This window comes from Salvelinus fontinalis, chromosome 32 (assembly GCF_029448725.1).
Source record: "Salvelinus fontinalis isolate EN_2023a chromosome 32, ASM2944872v1, whole genome shotgun sequence".
NCBI classification, from domain to species: domain Eukaryota; kingdom Metazoa; phylum Chordata; class Actinopteri; order Salmoniformes; family Salmonidae; genus Salvelinus; species Salvelinus fontinalis.
In genome coordinates this window covers 8,474,902-8,494,341 of record NC_074696.1, presented here as the reverse complement: position 1 = coordinate 8,494,341, position 19,440 = coordinate 8,474,902, and the positions used below count along the sequence as shown (strand labels likewise).

At 43.3% G+C, this 19,440-nt stretch overlaps 1 protein-coding gene across 1 annotated transcript in view; it reads left to right on the top strand.

Moving 5' to 3' along the window:
• LOC129830685 (CD276 antigen-like) overlaps positions 1-14,947 on the top strand; it is a 36,292-nt gene extending 21,345 nt beyond the window's left edge. The window contains exons 3-4 of the mRNA XM_055893288.1: positions 2,694-2,972; positions 12,458-14,947. Coding sequence (XP_055749263.1) covers positions 2,694-2,972; positions 12,458-12,723 — 545 coding nt within the window. The 3' untranslated portion in view covers positions 12,724-14,947. The remainder of the gene's footprint in view (positions 1-2,693; positions 2,973-12,457) is intronic.
• The last annotated feature ends 4,493 nt before the right edge of the window (positions 14,948-19,440 follow it).

Here is a 19,440-nt window from a genome sequence, read left to right as displayed (position 1 = left end):
TCTCGCACAGTGACCATGGTGGTTCATTTCTTTACTATCCAAATGAGGAGAGACAAACTTGTCACACAAGTCAGAGTTATACTTAAACTAAATCTTTATTTGCTTATTAATAAGGGAGCAGGTCAATACAACACACACATATAAAGTGAACCCCCAGATAATTCATTGAGAGGCCTGAGACAAAAAGTACAAAGGTATTTTATAGCAAAGATACACCCCTTTCAACCTACATGACGAACAACAGATGTACTATCACGCCCTGACCTTAGAGAGCATTTTTATTTCTCTATTTGGTTAGGTCAGGGTGTGATTTGGGTGGGCATTCTAGTTTGTCTATTTCTTTGTTGGCCGAGTGTGGTTCCCAATCAGAGGCAGCTGTCTATCGTTGTCTATGATTGGGGATCATACTTAGGCAGCCTGTTTCCCCACTTTATTTTGTGGGATCTTGTTTTTGTACAGTTACTGTGTAGCCTGCAGAACGTTACGTTCGTTTATCTTTTGGTGTTTTTTTTTGGTGTTCATCTAAATAAAGAAAGATGCACGCTTACCACGCTGCACCTTGGTCTCATTCCAACGACGGACGTAACATGTACAGAATGGGTCACAAGGTTAAGATTTGTATGAAAGATACCTATAATTCACAGTAGACGGTATCTTCTGTAAATACAGTTGTCATTGTGTAGAGACAAAGAGTTTGGTCCTGGGGTCATGTCTCCCTGGTATAGAACAGAAACATTAACTCATGCTCTGGAATGCTCATTAGGCTTTATCACCCAAACAGCATAAATCTCCTGTCAGTGTTAAATCTCCCAGAGGCCCATCCTCAGTAGAACACAGATGAGCGTTCCCTTATTCTGTTGCAATAAAACAACCATTTGATGCAATAAAAGCATCATAACATAACCATAACACACACACACACACACACACACACACACACACACACACACACACACACACACACACACACACACACACACACACACACACACACACACACACACACACACACACACACACACACACACACACACACACACACACACACAGCAAATTCTAACACTGAGTGTGTTAAATTTAACACTGGTCCAGTGTCTATGCAGGTCCACACCTTTCAATGTTAAATGAACATACTGTTTAGTGTTAAATTTCCTTAGGTTAGGGCGTCATTTAAGGGTTTTTACGGTAGTTTAAAGGCATCTAGAGCAGAAAGAGTATCTGGATACCATGGAGACCTGACTCACTGACTGAATGTTCCGTCACAGATTTGTTTTGTGGATCACCAAATTTAACTTTTACATTCAAGCCAAGAGAAACAAATTGACTCAGAACATATTAAGACATGTTTATTTTACCAACTTTTTTCTCAACTTGTTTTTCGGTTACTTTCTAGCTACTTTCTAGCTACAGAGTAGCTCAGCTAGTTAGACAGCTTTGGAGCCATGGATTGTGAACCTTTCGTTGTTTTGCTACCCAGCTCTTTTTGAAACCAGGTACAGAGGAAAGAGACATTCATCTACACAAATGCTGTTTACATTGTTAAACATTCAGAATGAAGACTTTCAGGAACCTCAAGGGCACTCTTAACTCTTTCACGGTCCAGACCCTTAACCCTCCCTCTCTCTCGCTGTCGCTCTCTCTCTCTCTCCTCTCCTCTCCTCTCTCTCTCTCTCTCCTCTCTCTCTCTCTCTCTCTCTCCTCTCCTCTCCTCTCCCTCTCTCTCTCTCTCTCTCTCTCTCCTCTCCTCTCCTCTCTTCTCCTCTCCTCTCTTTCGCTCTTCTCTCTCTCTCTCCTCCCTCCTCTCTCTCTCTCTCCTCTCTCTCTCCCTCTCTCTATACTTTTCTCTCCCTTCCCTGGAAAGTCCCAAAGAGGAATGGCCTAAACAATGAAAAGCCTTTGTGGATATTACCATTGAAATAAGTAGCCTTTGTGGATATTACCTTCTTCTATATATTTGTATTTGACTGTAGAGATGATATGGTATCAGTGATTACTGAGGGATATTTGGAAGAAGAAGGCAACACATTTCTTGAGAATTAGATGGGTGTCAAGTGTCAGTGTGCAGCGGTGAGGACGGAGTCAGGCGCCGGACACAGAACTGAGTAGAATAACATACTTTACTCGAAAAGAAACAACCATAAAATTCCACGCAGGGAAAAACACACCATAACACAGCAGTCTAATAACACTCAACAAGGAACAAACACGCACAAAACCATATTAGGAACCAGAGGGTTAAATAGGAAAATTAGTATAAGGTCATGGGAACCAGGTGTGTACAATCAAGACAAAACAAATGGAAAAAGAAAACGTAGATCGGAGGCAGCTAGAAAGCCGGTTGACGACGACCGCTGAACGCTGCCCGAACAAGGAGAGGCACCAACTTCGGCGGTAGTTGTGACAATGGGTCAATAGGGTTAGACTGGCCCATGGATTCGGGGACGGACAGATGAATGGTTGCTTTGTCCCCCTGTTTCCCCCTTCATGTAATGCCTGTCTGTTCTCTATCCCACTACACTCTCTCTCTCTATCCCACTCCTCTCTCTCTCTCTCTCTCTCTCTCTACACAGAGCCTCACCTCACCTGGATTTGGGGACTGACAGATGAATGGTTGCTTTGTCCCCCTGTTTCCCCCTTCATGTAATGCCTGTCTGTTCTCTATCCCACTCCACTCTCTCTCTGTCTCTCTCTAGCATTCTACACAGAGCCTCACCTCACAGTCCAGGCCCAGCACTCCTACATGACCTTCCTCTATGAGACTGAAGGTTACCCAGAACCAGAGGTCCGCTGGTTGGACCCGAATGGCCATAACCTCACGCATAACATCTCAGTGACCCAGTCGTCCAGGGCCCCGGGCCTGCTCCTCTCCCTCCGCACCCAGTTGGTGATGCAGGCTGGTGGGGCAGTCAACTACACCTTCTCCCTGAGGAACCAGCTCCTGGAGCAGGTCATGGAGAGGTCACTGAGCTATGGTGAGCTGATGTCCGCTGAATGGTTTGCTTGAATACCTCGTTTCATTGATTAATGATAATAGTAATACTCTTTTAAGTTACTTTTTTTTTTTGCGTTTCAAAACAGAAGAAAACAGTTGATATTGAAAGCGGATGCATAGCAACAGGACAAAACAACCATATTGAGACTGGGAACAGCTCTGGTGGACATTCCTGCGGTCAGCATGCGAAATAGCCTTCCACCTCAAAATTTGAGACATCTGTGGCATTGGGATAAAACTGTACATTCAAGAGTGGGATTTTAGTGTCCACAGCACAAGGTGCAACTGTGTTAGGTTCTTTTTTTTTTCAGAGTAAATAACTCACGGACATTAGAGAAGCTTTAACCAAGTTTAATAATTTCCCCAAAGGTTCTGTACAGCTGAAAACAGACAGCAAAATATTTCAGACTTCACAGTTTGTCACGATCGTGTGGAGGATTGACGGACCAAAACGCAGCATTTGGAAAATACGCCATCTCTTTTATTGATGACGAAGGCAAAACGAAACAAAAACACTTACACACTAAACAAAACAATAAACGATCGTGAAGCTAATCAAACGTAGTGCACACACAGGCTACAAACGTATAACATAGACAATTACCCACATCAAACGAAAGCCCATGGCTACCCTAAATATGGCTCCCAATCAGAGACAACAGAAATCAGCTGTCTCTAATTGGGAACACATTCAGGTAACCATAGACTCTCCTAGACAACTACACCAACATAGACACAGCTAGACACATGCACTCAACACAAACCCATACACTACACCCAACACCCCCTTTACCATATAACCACCCAAAACCTATAAAACACAAACATTCCCCATGTCACACCCTGACCTAACTAAAATAATAAAGAAAACAAATAATACTAAGGCCAGGGCGTGACATAACCCCCCCCTTAAGGTGCGAACTCCGAGCGCACCAGCACACAGTCTAGGGGAGGGTCTGGGCGTGACACAGTTTATATATTCATTCTACTTATTAAGACACTCCTCTTTCTCTCCAATCCTTACATTTTATGGCTCTACAGGAAGCTAACAAAGAGGGTAACAGGATACCAAACATTTATTACTCTCTTACTGTAAGATAATCTGTCCTCACTTCCTGACCTCAACCCCTCTTTCATCTACTGTATCAGCACATCTCCTCTCCTCCATCAAACACACAATGCCTTCTTCTTTCTTCTGAGAACCATTAACTTCTAACATAACCCAGTCTCTTTCATTTCCTTTCATTAATTTACTACCTCAATGATCAAAGTTTAGCCAAACATGTTATATGATCATTCTGTCTTGATATGCCACACCTGTTAGGTGGATCGACTATCTTGGCAAAGGAGAAATGCACACTAACAGGGATGTAAACAAATTTGTGCACACAATTAGAGAGAAATAAGCTTATTGTGGCTATGGAAAATGTATTGGATTTTTTTTTTTGAGCTCATGAGACATGGCATCAACACTTTACATCTTGTATTTTCATTCAGTTTACACACAGATGTGCCTGTGGTGACATGTTTCCTAGGAAACATAATATTGTTTCTTAAAGGGGAAATCTGTTCAAACAATAACAAAGAAGAGCCCACCTTTTTTGGGGGGTAAAATGGCTAAGGGATGGGGGTGTAGCTATAGATACAATTCACGAGATCAAAAAATATAGTTGTAACCTTGTCATATAGTTGTACAGTATTTGTTTACAATTATATATATATTTTTTACTAACATTGGAGTAAAGCAAGCTTACAGTGCCTTGAAAAAGTATATTCTGTAGTTGTTGATCAGTCTCTCACGACAGTGGCCCACTCTTCCATGCGGAACTGCTTTAACTCAGCCACATTTTTGGGTTTTCAAGCGTGAACTGCTCGTTTCAAGTCCTTTCAAGACATCTCAATTAGGGGGGCAATTACTTTTTCACGACACTGTATATGTTGGGTTAAGACTGTTGAACTAAGCTCATGAGGTATGTACAGAGCCTTCAGAGAGTATTCACACCCCTTTACTAAATTCAAACTTTTGTAAAAAAAAACACTAATGTCTTGATTAGATACGTATTTAACCCCCAGAGTCAATACATGTTAGAATCACCTTTGGCAGTGATTACAGCTGTGAGTATTTCTGGGTTAGTCTCTAAGGAGCTTTGCACATCTGGATTGCACAATATTACATTTACATTTAAGTCATTTAGCAGACGCTCTTATCCAGAGCGACTTACAAATTGAGCGACTTACAAATTATCCAGAGCGAACTCCCATATTAGCACATTATTCTTTTAGAAATTCTTCAAGCTCTTGTCAAGTTGGTTGTTGATCATTGCTAGAAAGCCATTTTGAAATCTTGTCATAGATTTTGAAGACGATTTAAGTCAAACCTGTAACTAGGCCTCTCAGGAACATTCAATGTCATCTAAGTAAGCAACTTTACTTTATACAGTATTTGTGTTTTAAGTTATTGTCACGACCGTCTATGGGTGAGAGAGAGGACCAAGGCGCCCCGTGTGAGAAATACATCTTCTTTTATTAAAGATGACGAAACACGAAACAAACACTTTTACAAAACAAAACAACAAACGATCGTGAAGCTATAGACGTAAGTGCACACACAAGCTACAAACGTACAACATAGACAATTACCCACATTAACCTAATGCCTATGGCTGCCTTAAATATGGCTCCCAATCAGAGACAATGAATGACAGCTGTCTCTTATTGAGAACCCTTCAGGCAACCATAGACTTACCTAGACAACTACACTAGACACTGCCCCATACACATACCACACTACAAAAACGCATACCTTCCCTATGTGACACCCTGACCTAACTGAAATAATAAAAAAAACAAAGATAACTAAGGCCAGGGCGTGACAGTTATTGTCCTGCTGAAAGGGGAATTTGTCTCCCAGTGTCTGTTGGAAAGCAGACTGAACCTGTCACGCCCTGACCTGTTTCACCTGCCCTTGTGCTTGTCTCCACTCCTTCCAGGTGTCGCCTTCCAGGCGTTTTCCCCACTTAACTTCTGGGTATTTATACCTGTTTTCTGTCTGTTCGTCTTGTTTCTTCAAGTCAACCAGCGTTTTGTCTCTTCTCCTGTTTTTCCAGTCTCTTTTTTTCCTCGTCCTCCTGGTTTTTGACCCTTGACTGTCCTGACATTGTACTTGCCTGCCTGACCTCTCTGCCTGTCCCTGACCCCGAGCCTGCCTGCCGTCCTGTACCTTTGCTCCACCACTGTATTACACACCTCTACCTTACCTGAGGCTGCCTGCCGTCCTCTACCTTGACCTCTACTCTGGATTATCGACCCCTGCCTGTCTTGACCTGTCGTTTGCCTGCCCCTGTTGTTACAATAAAAATTGTTACTTCACACAGTCTGCACTTGAGTCTTACCTTGATTCCTGATAGTACGAATTGGCCAATGACTGACCCAGCAAACTTGGACCAGCTCCGCAACCACATCTCCTCCCAAGGAGCCCTCGTCGGTAGGCACGAGGAGTTGCTTCGCGGTCTGATGGAAGGGTTCCAGGCCGTGTCCGAACGTTACGACCTAACCTTGGACGCATTGCGAGAGCAATTCCGTGGGTTGTCTACTAGGAAGCCTACCACGACGGTATCCTCCCAGCCCCCTTTGTAACCCAGCTGGTAGCAGCGTCGTCATCCCGGCTTCCCGGGAACCCCGCATACCTCCCCGGGAGCGCTACGATGGCGATCCCAGAACCTGCCGGGCCTTTCTTTCCCAGTGCATCCTCGTTTTCGAGCTGCAGCCTTCTTCGTTCCCCTCGGACCGCTCGAGGATAGTGTACATCATTACGCTGTTGTCCGGGAGGGCACTCGCCTGGGCCACGGGAGGGCACTCGCCTGGGCCACGGGAGGGCACTCGCCTGGGCCACGGGAGGGCACTCGCCTGGGCCACGGGAGGGCACTCGCCTGGGCCACGGGAGGGCACTCGCCTGGGCCACGGGAGGGCACTCGCCTGGGCCACGGGAGGGCACTCGCCTGGGCCACGGGAGGGCACTCGCCTGGGCCACGGGAGGGCACTCGCCTGGGCCACGGCGGTGTGGGAGCAATAATCTGCCAGTCAATCAGTTATCTGTCCAGGTGTAACGCCAGTTGGCGTCCCTGTGGGGGGGGGGGGGGGTACTGTCACGCCCTGATCTGTTTCACCTTGGTGATCTGTTTCACCTTGTGCTTGTCTCCACCCCTTCCAGGTGTCGCCCATCTTCCCCACTTATTTTCTGGGTATTGTGTTTTCTGTGTTTTCTGTCTGTGCTAGTTCGTCTTGTTTGTTCGAGTCTCTGCTCCTGTTTTTTACCAGTCCTTTTTTTCTTCTCATCCTCCTGGTTTTTGACCCTTGACTGTCCTGACCCCACCTGCCTGACCACTCTGCCTGAGCCTGCCTGCCATCCTGTACCTTTGCTCCACTTCTGGATTACCAACCTCTGCCCCTGTGGTTACAATAAACATTGTTACTTCACACAGTCTGCACTTGGGTCTTATCTTGATTCCTGATAGAACCAGGTTTCCCTCTAGGATTTAGCCTTTTGCTTAGCTCTATTCTGTTTTTTTTTATCATTAACTCACTAGTCCTTGTTGATGACAAGCATACCCATAACATGATGCAGCCACCACCATGCTTGAAAATATGAAGTGGTACTCAGTGATGTGTTGTGTTTGCCCCAAACATAATGCTTTATATTCAGGACATAAATGTAATTTCTTTGCACATTTTTCTGCAGTTTTACTTCAGTGCATTATTGCAAACAGGATGCATGATTTAGAATATTTTAATGTACAGGTGTCCTTCTTTTCATCGTGTCAATTAGGTTAGTATTGTGACGTAACCACAATGTTGTTGATCCATCCTCATTTTTGTTCCTATCATAGCTGTTCTGTTCTTGTTCTAAAACTTACCTATATTCCTTACCTTGAATTTGGCTCCCCCTAGTGTTGATGTGGAGTATTTTCCTTTAGCTAGAAAATGACCCGTCATGTGACCTGTTAGGAGGACGTTGGTCATTGTTGCCTCGTGTAGAGCTTAGAGTGCTCCGTTTCATTTGTCTGCTTACAATATTCATCCATCCTTTACGTTGTATACCTTAGGAAAAGTTGTCACGGAGTATTTTCATTCCTTTTTCATATACCTTTCGTTTCAGAGCATTATTTGTGGGATAGATGTACAGCACTAGCTTAATTGCTACCGTATGTTAGCTTAGCTTTTGCTAGTTGTCAGTGTGGGCAAAATATCAGGTTACGTTCATATCTAGTTTGTATTTTAGGACAGATTGTCTGATGCAGACATTATTGTCTTTGCGTTTCAGTTTCACGCTCTTTCAACTCACATCTTGGGAACATGGAGTTCACGCTTTGAGGGTTGTTGATGTGAAGGGGTTTATCTTGCTGTCAAAATATGCACAGTGACGCATACGGAGAACAGCATAACAGCCATTCAACTCTGTAGCTGTCTTAAAGTCACCGTTGAAATAAAAGATCCCAGAAATATTCCATACACACAAGGGAGGCTGGTCTCAGACGATCCCGCAGGTGGTCTGAACCCGCAACCTTCTGGTCCGTACCCTCGAGTGGTATCGACTGTGTGACAAAAGCATGCTGAAGTGGCAAATATCCTCGTTATAACGATATCCTCGTTTTTAAACATAGGGTCACTACAGTTTGTTACTTGTTTGTATTTTTATCCACAGAAGATGGTTAAATGGAAACACCCTAGCAGGCAATTGTCACATCTATTTTCATATTCATCCCGATATAGGGCTTGCAGCCATAATTAATGTAGATAAAAAAAAAAAAAAAATACTAGACAAGTTAATTGAAACATAGCTACTGTCACCCTTTGGCCAAGAGTGCATTTCCTATTGGGCTAATGGTTAAGATGCCTGGTTCTCCCTGTGGGAGACTTGGGTTCAGACCCCACCCTGTGACATTGAGTCAAGCTGAGACCATATTCCCGTCTTGACAAACATTTACTCCATATTTGACAAACATGGAATTAGCTAATCCTTTAATTTGAGCTGAGTAGTGTTTACAGCACAGAAACTACAAACGCCCTTCCATTGGAACATACAGGCCAGTGTATTTTCTCTCAACCACAGAACTATTATTAGAAAGAGGAGCCTAAATCTCCTGATGTTGTGTGTCAGTCTGTCTCGGAGCCGGAATAATGAAAACAGAAAGACAGATTTCCGTTCTTTACAATTGCCACTATGGGGGCTGGTAGTGTTCTCCTGGCATCTGCCAAATCTAGATTTGTCCGTCGGACTGCCAGATGGTGAAACATGATTCATCACTCCAGAGCAGGTATTCCCAAACTGGGGTACAGCTGTCGGGGGCCAAATAAAAATGTGATTCCCAGGGACTGGGAGACTAGTCTGGATTGAGGAGAAAGATGAAACCAAAGCGCTAAGGACCTGTAATCACTGCAATAGCGGTTTCAAGTACTCAGTATTTTTTATTTCGAATAAGTTTACAAAATTGTCAAAAATACTTTTTGCTTTGTCATTATTGTGTATTGTGTGTAGATTGATGAGGGGGGGGGGGGGACTATTTAATCAATTTTAGAATAAGGCTGTAACGTAACAAAATGTGGAAAAGGTCAAGGGGTCTGAATACTTCCCAAATGTATAGTGCTTTCAGAAAGCATTCACACCCCTTGACTTGTTCCACATGTTATTGTGTCACAGCCTGAATTTAAAATGGATTGCACTTTTTTTTTCTGGTCCACACCCCGTAATGTCAAAGTGGAATTATGTATGTAGAATTTTTTACTACTTAATTTAAAATTAAAAGCTCAAATGTCTTGAGTCAATAAGTATTTAACCCTTTGTTATGGAAAGCCTAAATAGTTTCAGGAGTAAAAACGTGTTAAGCAAAAAACAATAAGTTGCATGGTCTCACTCTGTGTGCAATAGTGTTTAACAACATTTTTTGAATGACTACCTCATCTCTGTACTCGACATATACAATTATCTGTAAGGTCCCTCAGTCGAGCAGTACATTTCAAACACAGATTCAACCACAAAGACCAGGGGAGGTTTTTCAGTGCCTCGCAAAGAATGGCACCTATTGGTAGATGGGTAAAAAATAAAAAGTAAACATTGAATATCCCTTTGAGCCTAGTGAAGTTATTAATTACACTTTGGATGGTGTATCAATACACCCAGTCACTACAAAGATACAGGCGTCCTTCCTAACTCAGTTGCTGGAGAGGAAGGAAACCACTCAGATTTCACCATGAGGCCAATGGTGACTTTAAAACAGTTAGTTTAATGGTTGTGATAGGAGAAAAATGAGGATGGATCAACAACATTGTAGTTACTCCACAATACTAACCTAAATGACAGAGTGAAAAGAAGGAAGTTTGTACAGAATAAAAAATATTTCAAAACATGCATCCTGTTTGCAACAAGGCACTAAAGTTAAAATGTTGCACGGCAAATAACTTTTTTGTCCTGAATAAAAAAAAGTGTTATGTTTGGAGCAAATACAACACATTACTGTGTACCACTCTCCATATTTTCAAGCAGAGTGGTGGCTGTAATCATTAAGGACTGGCGGGGGGGGGGGGGGGGGAATGGATCTAAGCACAGGAAAAGTCCTAGATGAAAACCTGATTCAGTTCAGCTTTCCACCAGATACTGGGTGATGAATTCACATTTCACAATAACACAAAATAATAAGGCCAAATCTGCACTGGAGTTGATTACTAAGAACACAGTGAATGTTCTGAGTTACAGTTTTAACTTAAATCTACTTGAAAATCTATGGCAAGACCTGAAAATAGTTGTCTAGCAACGATCAACCACCAATTTGACAGAGCTTGAAGAATTTTGAAAATTATTTCTTTATTTTATTTTAACTTTTATTTAACTAGGCAAGTCAGTTAAGAACAAATTCTTATTTACAATTCTTATTTACAAAAGACGCAGGGCCAATTGTGTGCCGCCCTATGGGACTCCGAATCACGGCCTGTTGTGATACAGCCTGGAATCGAACCAGGGTGTCTGTAGTGATGCCTCAATCACTGAGATACAGTGCCTTAGACCGCTGCGTCACTTGGGAGCCCAAAGGTGTGGAATGCTCTTAAACTTACAGAGCTTGACAAAGCTTGAGAGGTTCTGCAGATAAGAATGGGAGAAACTCCCCAAATATATGTGTGCCAAACATGTAGGATCATACCTAAGAAGACTCAAGGCTGTAATCGCTGCTAAAGGTGCTTCAACAAAGTACTGAGTAAAGGGTCTGAATACATATGTAAATCTGATATTTCCTGTTTTTTTTTATTTTATAATTGTGCAAAAATAAACTTGTTTTTGCTTCGTCATTTTGGGTATTGTGTGTAGATGAGAAAAAAAAACCTAGTTAATTCATTTTAGAATAAGTCTAACATAACTAAATGTGGGAAAAGTAATGAGGTCTGAAAAGTTTCCTCTGGGACGCTGGCCTTCTAGGCAGAGTTGCAAAGAAAAAGCCATATCTCAGACTGGCCAATAAAAATAAAAGATTAAGACGGGCAAAAGAACACAGACACTGGACAGAGGAACTCTGCCTAGAAGGCCAGCATCCTGGAGTCTCCTCTTCACTGTTGATGTTGAGACTGGTGTTTTGCGAGTACTATTTAATGAAGCTGCCAGTTGAGGACTTTTGAGGCGTCTGTTTCTCAAACTAGACACTCTAATGTACTTGTCCACTTGCTCAGTTGTGCACCGTTGCCTCCCACTCCTCTTTCTATTCTGGTTAGAGACAGTTTGCGCTGTTCTGTGAAGGGAGTATTATACAGCTTTGTACGAGATCTTCAGTTTCTCGCATGGAATAGCTTTAATTTCTCAGAACAAGAATAGACTGACGAGTTTCAGAAGAAAGTTCTTTGTTTCTGGCCATTTTGATCCTGTAAACGAACCCACAAATGCTGATGTTCCATATACTCAATTAGTCTAAAGAAGGCCAGTTTTATTGTTTCTTTAAATCAGGACAACAGTTTTCAGCTGTGCTAACATAATTGCAAAAGGGTTTTCTAATGATAAATTAGCCTTTTAAAATGATAAACTTGGATTAGCTACCACAACGTGCCATTGGAAAACAGGAGTGATGATTGATGATAATGGGCCTCTACGCCTATGTAGATATTCCATATATATATATATTTTTTTTTAAATTTTCCCAGCTACAATAGTCATTCACAACATTAACAATGTCTTCACTGTATTCCTGATCAATTTGATGTTATTTTAATGGACAGAAAAAATAAAAAATCGATATCACCAAAAAAATTGCAGTTCTTTCAAAAAACAAGGACATTTCTAAGTGACCCCGAACTTTTGAACGGTAGTGTATATACCGGGTGTGTTTTAATAATGACATATTATATCGCTACCTTCTTCAGGGTAGATATATACTGAGTGTGTTTAATAATTTTGCCAAATGTTTCTCATTTGTTCTTTTGGGTCAACAGAGTCAAGCAGCAGAATCCATGCCGACTGTCCCAGAGACAGATCTACACTGCTGATGTTGGTCATCCCTGCTGGAGGCTTGGCGATTTTCCTCATATTCCTTTACTTACGACGCCAACGGACATGGAAAGCCACATCTAAATCACAAAATAGGACAGAGATAACTGTGCGTAAACAAACTTGTGACAAGAACACTGGTCCTCTAGAGGCAAGGACATCCAACTGCGATTCGTACGTCTCACCTCCAAGCCCAGTACATGAAGTTTGAGAGACTCATTGTTCATTCTCTGCCAAGTCCAACGTGTGTTTCTGGTCTAGTAGTCGCATGGTAACATCCTTCCTGGAGCTGAGAATGCTGGAAATCCAGTCTGTCAGTAACAATGAATCACAGTTTCATTAGGTGGTGGTAACATTAAATGACTCTTTCTTCTCGACATTGCCCAACATGTTATCACTGGGTCAGATTACTGGAGAGGGAACCAGACACAAAGCTTCTATTGAGAGACGGTCTCATTACAGACCCGAGGGGAAAACAATCTGACAGATTTGGTGGGAGGGGCCACTAACAACAATTCAGAACAGTGTTTATGGGAAATGAGTGGCAAAAGCCATTTACCGTTTGACACGATTCGTGTTCTTAGACATTTATTTTCCTGTGTAAAGTGCATTCAAAGTATTCAAACCCCTTGACTTTTTCCACATTTTGTTACGTTACAGCCTGATTTTCCTCATCAATCTACACACAATATCCCATAATGACAAAGTAAAAACAGGTTAAGAAATTTTGGCAAATGTATTAAAAATAAAATAAAAAGCTTTTTTTTACTTAAGTATTCAGACCCTTTGCTACGAGACTGGAAATTGAGCTCACATGCATCTGGTTTCCATTGATCATCCTTGAGATGTTTCTACAACTTGATGGGAGTCCACCTGTGGTAAATTCAATTGATTGGACATGAGTTGGAAAGGCACACACTTGTCTATATGAGGTCCCACAGTTGACAGTGCATGTCAAAGTAAAAACCAAGCCATGAGGAATTGTCCGTAGAGCTCCGAGACAAGATTGTGTCGAGGCACAGATCTGAGGAAGGGTAACAAAACATTTCTGCAGCATTCAAGGTCCCCAATAACCCAGGGGCTTCCATCATTCTTGAATGGAAGAAGTTTGGAACCACCAAGACCCTTCCTAGAGCTGGACGCCCGGCCAAACTGAGCAATCGGGAGAAGGGCCTTGGTCAGGGAGGTGATCAAGAACCCGATGGTAACTCTGACAGAGTTCCAGAGTTCCTCTGTGGAGATGGGAGAACCTCCCAGAAGGACAACCATCTCTGCAGCACTCCACCAATCAGGCCTTTATGGTAGCGTAGCCAGACGGAAGCCACTCAGTAAAAGGCACATGACATCCCGCTTGGAGCTTGCCGAAAGGCACATAAAAACTCTCAGACCATGAGAAACAAGATTCTCTGGTCCGATGAAACCAAGAGTGAACTCTTTGGTCTGAATGCCAAGTGTCACATCTGGAGGAAACCTGGCACCATCCCTACAGTGAAGCATGGTGGTGGCAGCATCAGTCTGTGGTGATGTTTTTCAGCGGCAGGGACTGAGAGACTAGTTAGGATTGGGGGAAAGATGAATGGAGCAAAGTACAGAGAGATCCTTGATGAAACCTGCTCCAGGGTGCTCAGGACCTCAGACTGGGGCGAAGGTTCCCCTTCCAGCAGTACAACGACCCTAAGGACACAGCCAAGACAATGCAAGAGTGGCTTCGGGACAAGCCTCTGAATGTCTTTTAGTGGCCCAGCCAGAGCCCAGACTTGAACCCGATCAAACATCTCTGGAGAGACCTGAAAATATCTGTGCCGCTACGCTCCCCATCCAACCTGAAAGAACTTGAGAGGATCTCCAGAAAAGAATGTGAGAAACTCCCCAAATATAGGTGTGTCAAGCTTGTTACGTAATACCCAAGAAGACTCGAGGCTGTAATCACTGCTAAAGGTGTCACGATCGTCTTTAGGTGAAAGAGAGGACCAAGGCGCAGCGTGATATAAATACATATTTGTATTAATTTAAGAAAGACTTAGAACACTAAAACAAACTAAACAAAACAACAAACCGAACGACCGTGAAGCTATACAAGACAAATAAGTGGCAGGTTTACACATAGACAATCACCCACAACCTACCTAATGACTATGGCTGCCTAAATATGGCTCCCAATCAGAGACAAATCAATTTCAGAATAAGGCTGTAACGTAACAAAATGTAGAAAAAGTCAAGGGGCACACCTGTATTGTACAATATTTGTCCATTTATTATTTTTTACAATTCTTCAAATCTCCTTCAAATTGGTTGTTGATCATTGTTTGATTATTTTCCCTTAACCCTACCATCGCTTACCTAATTAAAGTAAACTAATGGACAGCAATTCTTAGGCTTCTACTTCCAGTTTATACATTCTATATACATTTTACAGACACTGTATAGTTTAAAATAGTTATCTTTTGTCCCATCCTTCAGCTCCACTCAACCCCTCCCATCTATCTCTGAACACCATCCAGTCCCATCCTTCAGCTCCACTCAACCCCTCCCATCTATCTCTGAACACCATCCAGTCCCATCCTTCAGCTCCCCTCAACCCCTCCCATCTATCTCCTAACACCATCCAGTCCCATCCTTCAGCTCCCCTCAACCCCTCCCATCTATCTCTGAACACCATCCAGTCCCATCCTTCAGCTCCCCTCAACCCCTTCCATCTATCTCTGAACACCATCCAGTCCCATCCTTCAGCTCCCCTCAACCCCTCCCATCTATCTCTGAACACCATCCAGTCCCATCCTTCAGCTCCCCTCAACCCCTCCCATCTATCTCTGACCACCATCCAGTCCCATCCTTCAGCTCTCCTCAACCCCTCCCATCTATCTCTGAACACCATCCAGTCCCATCCTTCAGCTCCCCTCAACCCCTTCCATCTATCTCTGAACACCATCCAGTCCCATCCTTCAGCTCCCCTCAACCCCTCCCATCTATCTCTGAACACCATCCAGTCCCATCCTTCAGCTCCCCTCAACCCCTCCCATCTATCTCTGAACACCATCCAGTCCCATCCTTCAGCTCCCCTCAACCCCTCCCATCTATCTCCTAACACCACCACCAGTTTTGATTTCTATTTGACGTATATTTTTCCACTGTGATGTTTCACAAGTTCTGAACCTTTCTATTCTCATAGATTCTACATATTGTAAATTAAAGATAAATATTTTTGCTAAGAGCATTATACTATTATTTCAATTGACTTTTTAAATCACCCAGCAGGGCTATTTGCAGAGTTGGCTCCAGGTAAATATTGCGATTCTTCAGCCATCATATCAGCATATGTGTATCAGTTCATAAACCGTGTGCCATGAAATTTGCACATTGAAAATTTCGTCCCAACAATTTTGCAATCCATATTGCACAGCTGTCACTTTTTTGGTCTTTAATTGAAATTGGTATGCTTTTTATTAATCACAATTATCTTTAGCCAATTTTAGTCTTTAATGCCGACAGTAAAGTTCCTTACTTTTCCCCCCTCCATTTTTGCAGAAATTGGTTCCATTTTTGAGTAGAGCAGATATTTCCATTTGTTTTTGTTAGTTAGTTTGTTTGTTTGTTAGTTAGTTACATGTGTGAAATAACCACTATTTATGATGATACCCTTTTTTCTTTTTATTATATAATACATTTGTATATTTGTGTTTAAGCATAATATTTATTGTAATAAATATGTAATGTAATCTGGTGGTTATTATTTTCTGGTGGATTAAACTGAAAATGCAATCAACCTTGAAAAAGAGCGATATTTTGGAGATTATTTTATTTTCAAATAGCCGAAAGCGAGAGGTTGTAATCTGAATAAAGGGAAAAAGGGCAAATTTTTTGAACATGGGGTGAGACATTCTTACTAATCGGCTTTTCAATACCATTTATGTCATAACTGTAACTAGGCCACTGGATTAGTGTTGTTTCAGTCTTACAGGTCCTTATACTGTCTCAACCTGAAACCAGACAATGTAATACAGTCAGCCTGACGTCAGCAAAACAACAGTAATGAGTGTCTGACTTGGCTTTAGACAGACAATAGTCTCCCTGGCTTTAGCCAGACAATAGTCTCTCCCTGGCTTTAGCCAGACAATAGTCTCTCCCTGGCTTTAGCCAGACAATAGTCTCTCCCTGGCTTTAGCCAGACAATAGTCTCCTTGGCTTTAGCCAGACAATAGTCTCCCAGGCTTTAGCCAGACAATAGTCTCCTTGGCTTTAGCCAGACAATAGTCTCCCTGGCTTTAGCCAGACAATAGTCTCCCAGGCTATAGCCAGACAATAGTCTCCTTGGCTATAGCCAGACAATAGTCTCCTTGGCTTTAGCCAGACAATAGTCTCCCTGGCTTTAGCCAGACAATAGTCTCCTTGGCTTTAGCCAGACAATAGTCTCCCAGGCTTTAGCCAGACAATAGTCTCCTTGGCTTTAGCCAGACAATAGTCTCCCTGGCTTTAGCCAGACAATAGTCTCCCAGGCTATAGCCAGACAATAGTCTCCTTGGCTATAGCCAGACAATAGTCTCCTTGGCTTTAGCCAGACAATAGTCTCCCTGGCTTTAGCCAGACAATAGTCTCCTTGGCTTTAGCCAGACAATAGTCTCTCCCAGGCGTCAGCCAGACAATAGTCTCCCAGGCTTTAGCCAGACAATAGTCTCCCAGGCTTTAGCCAGACAATAGTCTCCCAGGCTTTAGCCAGACAATAGTCTCCCAGGCTTTAGCCAGACAATATTCTCCCAGGCTTTAGCCAGACAATAGTCTCCCTGGCTTTAGCCAGACAATAGTCTCCCTGGCTTTAGCCAGACAATAGTCTCCCTGGCTTTAGCCAGACAATAGTCTCCCTGGCTATAGCCAGACAATATTCTCCCATGCTTTAGCCAGACAATAGTCTCCCTGACTTTAGCCAGACAATAGTCTCTCCCTGGCTTTAGCCAGACAATAGTCTCCTTGGCTTTAGCCAGACAATAGTCTCCCTGGCTTTAGCCAGACAATAGTCTCCTTTAGCCAGACACTAGTCTCTCCCTTGCTTAAGCCAGACGATAGTCTCTCCCAGGCTTTAGCCAGACGATAGTCTCTCCCAGGCTTTAGCCAGACGATAGTCTCTCACTGGCTTAAGCCAGACAATAGTCTCTCCCTGGCTTAAGCCAGACGATAGTCTCTCCCTGGCTTAAACCAGACGATAGTCTCTCCCTGGCTTAAGCCAGACGATAGTCTCTCCCTGGCTTAAGCCAGACGATAGTCTCTCCCTGGCTTAAGCCAGACGATAGTCTCTCCCTGGCTTTAGCCAGACAATAGTCTCCCTGGCTTAAGCAGACGATAGTCTCTCCCAGGCTTTAGCCAGACAACAGTCTCATTGGCTTTAGCCAGACAATAGTCTCCCTGGCTTTAGCCAGACAATAGTCTCTCCCTGGCTTTAGCCAGACAATAGTCTCCCTGACTTTAGCCAGACAATAGTCTCTCCCTGGCTTTAGCCAGACAACAGTCTCCCTGGCTTTAGCCAGACAATAGACTCCGTGGCTTTAGCCAGACAATAGTCTCCCTGGCCTAAGCCAGACGATAGTCTCTCCCTGACTTTATCAATCAATCAATCAATCAATTTTATTTTATATAGCCCTTCGTACATCAGATAATATCTCGAAGTGCTGTACAGAAACCCAGCCTAAAACCCCAAACAGCTAGAATGCAGGTGTAGAAGCACGGTGGCTAGGAAAAACTCCCTAGAAAGGCCAAAACCTAGGAAGAAACCTAGAGAGGAACCAGGCTATGAGGGGTGGCCAGTCCTCTTCTGGCTGTGCCGGGTGGAGATTATAACAGAACTATGCCAAGATGTTCAAAAATGTTCATAAGTGACAAGCATGGTCAAATAATAATCATGAATAATTTTCAGTTGGCTTTTCATAGCTGATCATTAAGAGTTGAAAAACAACAGGTCTGGGACAGGTGGCGGTTCCATAACCGCAGGCAGAACAGCTGAAACTGGAATAGCAGCAAGGCCAGGCGGACTGGGGACAGCAAGGAGTCACCACGGGCGGCAGTCCCGATGCATGGTCCTAGGGCCCAGGTCCTCCGAGAGAAAGAAAGAGAGAAGGAGAAAATTAGAGAGAGCCAAGATTTTCAAAATGTTCATAAATGACAAGCATGGTCAAATAATAATCAGGAATAAATCTCAGTTGGCTTTTCATAGCCGATCATTAAGAGTTGAAAACAGCAGGTCTGGGACAGGTAGGGGTTCCATAACCGCAGGCAGAAGAGTTGAAACTGGAATAGCAGCAAGGCCAGGCGGACTGGGGGCAGCAAGGAGTCACCACGGCCGGTAGTCCCGACGTATGGTCCTAGGGCTCAGGTCCTCCGAGAGAAAGAGAGGAGAAAATTAGAGAGAGCCAAGATTTTCAAAATGTTCATAAATGACAAGCATGGTCAAATAATAATCAGAAATAAATCTCAGTTGGCTTTTCATAGCCGATCATTAAGAGTTGAAAACAGCAGGTCTGGGACAGGTAGGGGTTTCGTAACCGCAGGCAGAAACAGTTGAAACTGGAATAACAGCAAGGCCGGGCGGACTGGGGACAGCAAGGTGTCAGCATGCCCGGTAGTCCTGACGTATGGTCCTAGGGCTCAGGTTCTCAGAGAGAAAGAGAGAACGAGAGAATTAGAGAGAGCATACTTAAATTCACACAGGACACTGGATAAGACAGGAGAAGTATTCCAGGTATAACCAACAGACCCTAGCCCCCCGACACATAAACTACTGCAGCATAAATACTGGAGGCTGAGACAGGAGCGGTCAGGAGACACTGTGGCCCCATCCGAAGAAACCCCCGGACAGGGCCAAACAGGAAGGATATAACCCCACCCACTCTGCCAAAGCACAGCCCCCACACCACTAGAGGGATATCCTCAACCACCAACTTAC